Consider the following 7793-nt stretch of genomic DNA (forward strand, 5'->3'; position numbering starts at 1 on the left):
AGGGAAAATAAATAATAAAAAAGAAAAGAAATTGAAAAGTAAAGAAGAGAGCGAGAGAAGAGGGCTAGGTGGTGGCAGATCTGGTTAAGCACACCCAGTACTACATATAAGGACCCGGGTTTGATGCCCCAGCTCTCCACCTGCAGAGGGGAAGCTCCACAAACGGTGAAGCAAGTCTGCTTCTTTCTCTTTTCCTTCTCTTTCTATCTCCCTTGCCCCTCTCAATTCTCACTGCCTTATTGATTAAAAGGGGAGGAAAGGCTGCCAGAAGTACTGGATTCATAGTGCCAGCACCAAGCCCTAGCAACTGGAGGCAAAAAAAAAAAAAAAAGGAAAAGAAAGAGAGAAATAAAAGAAGGAAGAGAGGGAGAGAGAGAGAGAGAGAGAGAGGGAGAGGGAGAGACACAGACACAGACACAGAGAGACACAGAGAGACACACAGAGAGAGAGACTTGCAGCGTGAGACTGGGAGCTTGATCCTAGGTCCCTGGGCACTGTAATGTGTGCACTCAACCAAATGCACCACTTCACCCCACTTCTCTGTTTTTTGTTTGTTTGTTTTTGTTTTTTGTTTGTTTGTTTATTTTGCCTCCAGGGTTATCGCTGGGGCTCAGTGCCTGCACCATGAATCCACTGCTCCTGGAGGCCATTTTTCCCATTTTGTTGCCCTTGCTGTCATTGTTGGATAGGACAGAGAGAAATGGAGAGAGGAGGGGAAGACAGAGAGGGGGAGAGAAAGACACCTGCAGACCTGCTTCCCCTGCTTCACTTAGGAAGCGACCCCCCTGCAGGTGGGAGCTCTGGTCCTTGCGCTTTGGACCATGTGCACTTAACCCGGTGCGCTGCCACCCGACCCTCTGTTTTCTTTTTCATCCCAAGCAGACACAGCCTGCTGTCTCCAGCCCTGCCTTCTTAGCTGTGCACTTGTGCAAGGGAGACCATCTTGGCCAGCGCAGTACAGCTGGACTGGGGACTTAGTCATTTCATTACTAACCTTGCACATAACTTCATGCGTTTGAATTTTAAAATCCCTTCACTTTTTTCTTTCTTTCTTTCTTTCTTTCTTTCTTTCTTTCTTTCTTTCTCTCTTTCTTTATGTGTGTTGTTGTGGTGGTGGTGGTAGTGGTGTTCTTCCTCCTTCTCCTCCTCCTCCTCCTCTTCTTCTTTTTAAATACAGTACTAGGGAATGCATTCAGAGCCTCACCCATGTACCTGCCACTGAGGGGCCTGTCTAACCCAGCTTTCTATTTTTTATTCTTTTTTTTTTTTCAAGATTTAATGTATCATGATCCAGGAGGTGGCGCAGTGGATAAAGCACTTGACTCTCAAGCATGAGGTCCTGAGTTCAAGCCCCGGCAGCACATGTACCAGAGTGATGTCTGGTTCTTTCTCTCTCTCTTCCTGTATTTCTCGTCAATAAATAAATAAAATCTTTTTTAATTATTTATTTATTAGATAAAGACAGAGAGCAATTTAGAGGGAAGAGGGAGATAGAGAGGGAAAGAGACAGAGAGATACCTGCAGCCCTGCTTCACCACTCTTAAAGCTTTCTTCCTGCAGGTGGGGACCAGGGGCCTAAACCTAGGTCCTTGCCCACTGTAACATGAGTGCTTAACCAGGTGCGCCACCACCTGGCCCCAAATAAAATCTTTTTAAAAAAATATTTAATTTATCATTTAATGAAGAGAGAGGGGAAAGAGAGAGAGAGCCACCAGAGGACTGCTCAGTTCTGGTTTATGGTGGTGAGGGACATTGAACCTGGGACTTTGGAACTTTAGGCATAAAAATCTTTTGGCATAAAAATCTTTTTGCAAAACCATTATACTATCTCTCCCACCCTCTACTCTTTTTTTTTCAGTTCTTTTTTAATTTTTTTAAAAGATCTTTTTTATTTATTTATGAGAAAGACAGGAGGAGAGAGAAAAAAACCAGACATCACTCTGGTACATGTGCTGCCTAGAATCGAACTCAGGACCCCATGCTTGAGAGCCCGAAGCTTTATCATTATGCCACATCCTGGACCACTTATAATTTCTTTATTGAGGAATTAATGCTTTACATTTGACAGGAAATACAATAGTTTGTACATGCATAACATTTCCCAGTTTTCCATATAACAATACAACCCCCACTAGGTCCTCTGTCGTCCTTTTTGGACCTGTATTCTCCCCCCCACTCAACCACCCCTACCCTCTACTCTTTATTCTTTTTTTTTCTTTTTTTCTTTACTGATTTTTTTTTATTTATGAACAACAAGTACATTGAATAAGAGGAATACAATTCCACATAATTCCCATCACCAGAATTCTGTTTCCCATGCCCTCCTTTGGAAATTTCTCTATTCTTTATCCCTCTGGGAGTATGGACCCAGGGTCATTGTGGGGTGCAGAAGGTGGGAGGTCTGGCTTCTGTAATTGCTTCTCCGCTGGACATGGACATTGACAGGTCAATCCATACTCCCAGCCTGTCTCTGTTTCTCTCCCTAGTGGGGCAGGGCTCTAGGGAAGTGGGGTTTCAAGACACATTGGTGAGGTTGTCTGCCCACCCAGGGAAGTCAGGTTGGTGTCATGGTAGCATCTGCAACTTGGTGGCTGAAAAAGCATTAAGATATAAAGCAGAACAAATGGTTTAATAATTAAGAACCTAAAGGTAAGAATATAGCAGATGAAATTTGGGTTCTCCATTTTGGGAAAAGTTAGGAAGTCTTTTAATTTTTTTTTATTTCAATCTTTATTTACTCTTTATTCTTTTTTTTTTTTTTTGCTTCCAAGGTTATTGCTGGGGCTCAGTGCCTGCACCATGAATCCATGGAAGCCATTTTCCCCCCATTTTGTTGCCCTTGTTGTAGTCTTGTTGTGGTTATTATTGTCGTTGTTGATTTCATTCATTGTTGGATAAGACAGGGAGAAATGGAGAGAGGAGGGGAAGACAGAGAGGGAGAGAGAAAGATAGACACCCGCAGACCTGCTTCACCGCCTGTGAATCAACTCCCCTATAGGTGAGGAGCTGGGGGCTTGAACCGGGATCCTTACACTGTTCCTTGCGCTATGCACCATGTGCACTTAACCCGCTGCACTACCACCTAACCCCCACACTCTTTATGCTTTTAAGAGAGAGAGAGATGAGCAAGAGAGAAGAAAGAGCAGAAGAGAGACACCACACCATCTGTAGTGCTTCCCCAGTGCCAGCCCTGATGCTCTCAAGAACTGCCAGTGCTCAAACTTTGGGTCAAGGTCATGCTCACAGCAGAGTTTGTGGTCTGCTAGGTGCTCTAACCGATCCCCCGACCCCCACTCACCCTCCAGCCCCTTCTCTTGACCACTAAGCTAAACTGCCTCTTGGAAATCCTTGTTGCTGCCTGTCTAGCCACCACCAACCAACCCATGATCAAACATCAAAAAGCAAGTGAGGCTTTTTGATTCTTGATTTCTTGAGACTTAACCAGTAGGGATGTACAGAGCATACCTGTAGACTAATCACACACCAGCTGAGAGCAACATGACTTGAAACAACTGAACATATTAAAGCTCCAGGGGCCCAAATAACACCCTGATCAATGGGTCTATTTAGTATTTGTTGTTAAAATTCGGAGGCTCCAGCTGGCCGGGCTAGCTTCACGGGCGGGTAACAGAGACGACCAGAGACGTACGGCTGGGCAGGAAAGCTGTATTTCTTTATTCAGGAACAACGATTTATAAACTAAGACACACTAATCACCAAACAGAACTCTGTTGCCTCTTTCCCCCGCAGCGGCACCAAGCACTCTCGAACTCTCCAACTCTGGAACTCTGGAACTCTCTCAGGGTTCCTTGGGGCGGGGACAAGCTGGCCCGCGAAAACTAGCAGGACTGAACCAATTTTTTTGGCAGGGGGAGAGCTAGAACAACCCAATGTAAAGCATACAACAAGTATTATTTATAAGCTGTGCTGGCTTTGCCTTTGTTCAAAGGGACTTGAGGCAGTGAAATACCACCAGTTTCCACATGAAGACTTTAGATGCTTTTTAAAGACTCAACTGAGCTCACCTGTCCCACCTTCTGCATCCCAAAAAGAATTTTGGTCCATACAAGAACAACAACAAAAATGCCTTTTCACTGTGCTACATTACTCTACTGTGCAAGTCATATTTCAATAAGGTCTTGGAGGAAGATCTCTGAATATAACTACTATGGCCAAGGAGAGAGGGAACAATAGTGGATGGGACTTGTGTGCCAAGAGGCCTCAGGAATGATCTCTGGCTTCACTAGGAATTGGAGCTAAGGGGTGCTCTGGTCAGAAAAATTATAAGAAAATACTGCATGTGAGTAGCCAGGCAGTGGTGCACCTGGTTAAGCACACATATTAGAGTGCACAAGGACCCCGGTTCAAGCCCCTGGTCCCCACCTGCAGGGGGGAATGTTTCACAAGTGGTGAAGCACGGCTGCAGGTGTCTCTCTGTCTCTCTCCCTCTTTACCTTCCCCTCCCCTCTCGATTTCTCTCTGTCTCTATCCAGTAATAAATAAATAAGTAAATAAATAAAACAAAAAAAATTTAAAGGAAAGAAAACACTGCATGTGTTCTGGTAATAAGTTAAAATGTGAATATTTCAGGAGTCTGGTGGTAGTGGAGCAGGTTAAGCGCATATGGCACGAAGCGCAAGGACCGGCATAAGGATCCCGATTCCAGACCCTGACTGCCCACCTGCAGAAGGTCCTTGTGCACTGTAATGTGTGCACTTAACCAGGTGCCACCATCTGGCCCCTTTTTTTTTCTGGCCCCTTTTTTTTTAACTTTTTTTTTAAAGATTTTATTTACTTATTCATGAGAAATGATAAGAGAGAGAGAGAGAAAGAACCAGACATCATTCTGGTACCTGTGCTGCGGGGGATTGAAGTCAGGACCTCATGTTGAAAGTCCAATTCCTTACCCACTGCGCCACCTCCTGGACCACAAACTATTATTATTATTATTGTTATTATTATTATTATCTTTATTTATTTATTGGATAGAGACAGACAGAAATTGAGATGGGAGGAGGAGGTAGAAAGGGAGAGACAGGGAGACTCCAGCAGCTTTGTTTCACCACTTGCAAAGCTTTCCCCTTGCAGGTGAGGACTGGGGGTTTCAACCCCGGGTCCTCATGCTACAGTGCTTAACCAGGTGTGCCACCACCCACCCCTTCTTTCTATATTACTTCTTTGCGATCTTCTCCCCAGGTAGCCGAAGAAGAAACATGACCCAATGGAGCATAGAAATTACACCAGGTTGAAAGAATTCACTCTGCAAGGACTGACCCAGTCACCGGCACTGAGCCTGGTCCTGTTCCTCTTCTTGCTTTTGGTGTACACAAGCACCGTGCTGGGCAACCTCCTCATCATGGTCACCGTGACCTGGGAGTCCCGCCTGCACACCCCCATGTACTTCCTGCTGCGAAACCTCTCTGTCCTGGACATCTGCTTCTCCTCCATCACTGCTCCCAAGGTCCTGGTGGACTTGCTTTCAAGGAGAAAGACCATCTCCTTCAACGGCTGCTTCACCCAGATGTTCTTCTTCCACCTCCTGGGCGGGGCAGACATTTTCTCTCTCTCCGTCATGGCCCTGGATCGCTACATGGCCATCTCCAAGCCCCTGCACTACGTGACCCTCATGAGCAGGGGACGGTGCACGGCCCTCATCGTGGCCTCCTGGGTGGGGGGCTTCGTCCACTCCATCGTGCAGATTTCCCTGCTGCTGCCCCTGCCCTTCTGTGGACCCAATGTGGTCGATGGCTTCTACTGTGACGTCCCCCAGGTGCTCCAACTCGCCTGCACGGACACCTTTGCTCTGGACATCTTAATGATCTCCAACAACGGGCTGATCTCTACCCTGTGGTTCGTCTTCCTCCTCGTGTCCTACACAGTCATCTTGATGATGCTGAGATCGCACACAGGGGAGGGCAGGAGGAAAGCCGTCTCCACCTGCACAGCCCACATCACGGTGGTCACCCTGCACTTTGTGCCCTGCATCTACGTCTACGCCCGGCCCTTCACCGCCCTCCCCATGGACAGAGCCGTCTCTGTCACCTTCACCATCATCATTCCCGTCCTGAACCCTCTGATTTACACCCTGAGGAACCAGGAGATGAAGTCAGCCATGAGGAGACTGAAGAGAAGACTTGGGCCTTCTGAGAAAGAATAAGACACCATAATGTCCACAATGGAAAGATCAAGATTTGAGGTCCTGGAAATGGCCCAGTAGATAAGGCATTGGACTCTCAAGCTTGAGGTCCAGAGTTCAATCCCCAGCAGCACATGTACCAGAGAAATGTCTGGTTCTTTCTTTCTCTCTATCTTTTTCATTGATAAATAAAGAAAATTGATTTTAAAAAATCAAGAGTTAAAAAAACTTTCTCGGGGGTCAGGCGGTAGCGCAGCGGGTTAAGTGCACGTGGCACAAAGCACAAGAACCTGCATAACGATCCCGGTTCGAGCCCCCAGCACCCCACCAGCAGGGGAGTCGCTTCACAAGTGGTGAAGCAGGTCTACAGGTGTCTATCTTTCTCTCCCCCTCTCTGTCTTCCCCTCCTCTAGCCATTTCTCTGTGTCCTAGCCAACAACAACATCAATAATAACTACAACAATAAAACAACAAAGACAACAAAGGGAATAAATATAAAAAGTGAAAAAAAAAAAAAAGAAACTTTCTTGGGAGTTGGGCGGTGGCACAAAGCACAAGCACCTACATAAGGATCCCGGTTCGAGCCATCGGCTCCCCACCTGCAGGGGAGTCGCTTCACAGGCGGTGAAGCAGGTCTGCAGGTGTCTATCTTTCTCTCCCTCTCTGTCTTCCCCTCCTCTCTCCATTTCTCTCTGTCCTATCCAATAACAATGACATCAATTGTGGTCCGGGAGGTGGCACAGTGGTAAAAGCTTTGGACTCTCAAGCATGAGGTCCCAAGTTCAATCCCCGGCAGCATATGTGCCAGAGTGATGTCTGGTTCTTTCTCTCTCCTCCTTTCTCATAAATAAATAAAACTTTAAAAAAATGATATCAATTACAACAATAAAACAACAAGGGCAACAAAAGGGAATAAGTAAATAAATAAATAAATTTTTTTTAAAAAAAAACTTTCTCAGGGACCGGGTAGTAGCATACTTGGTTGAACAAACATGTTACAATGCACAAGGACCCAGGTTCAAGCCACTGGTCCTCACCTACAGCAGAAAAGCTGGGCAAGTAGTAAAGCAGGGCTGCAGGTGTCTCTCTGTCTCTCTCCCTCTCTATCTGCGCCTTCTCCTCCATTTCTGGCTGTCTATCTAATTTAAGAAAAAAAACAATAGATAATTTTTTAAAAAAGCTTTCTCAGTCAAGGGAGATAGCATAATGGTTATGGAAAAAGATTTTCATGATTGACTATTCAAGGGTCAAGGTTCAAGCAGGTGTCTCTCTTTCTCTCTCCCTCTCTAATTCCCCCTCCCCTCTCAGTTTCTCTCTGTCCTAGCCAATAAAATAGGGAGAGAAAAAAAGGACTGCCAGGAGCAGTAGATTTGTAGTGTTGGCACTGAGCCTCCGGTGATAATCCTGGGGGCAAAAAATAAAATAAAATAAAATAAAATAACTTTATGCTTGAGGCACCAGAGGTCCCTGATTCAACCCTCCTCAGCACCAACCGTAAATCAGAGCTGAGCAGGGCTCTGGGAGGAAAAAAAGGAAAAATGGAAAAGAAAAAAAAAATTTTTTTTCTCCTAACAGATTATAAGACCCTAATCAATAGACCCTCTTGAACAACATGCCTTATGTAAAGGATCTAATAAGAATGGCTTGAAGTAAATAT

At 45.5% G+C, this 7793-nt stretch overlaps 1 protein-coding gene across 1 annotated transcript; it reads left to right on the plus strand.

Annotated features, from left to right (window-relative positions):
• Positions 1 to 5221: 5221 nt before the first annotated feature.
• On the plus strand, positions 5222 to 6157 carry LOC103110327 (olfactory receptor 4D9-like). The gene has a single exon (XM_007519502.2). The coding sequence runs from the start codon at positions 5222 to 5224 to the stop codon at positions 6155 to 6157; it is 936 nt and encodes a 311-aa protein (XP_007519564.2).
• Positions 6158 to 7793: the final 1636 nt, after the last annotated feature.

The sequence above is a fragment of the Erinaceus europaeus genome, chromosome 17, assembly GCF_950295315.1.
Source record: "Erinaceus europaeus chromosome 17, mEriEur2.1, whole genome shotgun sequence".
Classification (NCBI taxonomy): Eukaryota; Metazoa; Chordata; class Mammalia; order Eulipotyphla; family Erinaceidae; genus Erinaceus; species Erinaceus europaeus.

Bases quoted from the DNA above. Each gene is read 5' to 3' on its own strand.
- LOC103110327 (XM_007519502.2), top strand. From the start codon at position 5,222: ATGGAGCATAGAAATTACACCAGGTTGAAAGAATTCACTCTGCAAGGA.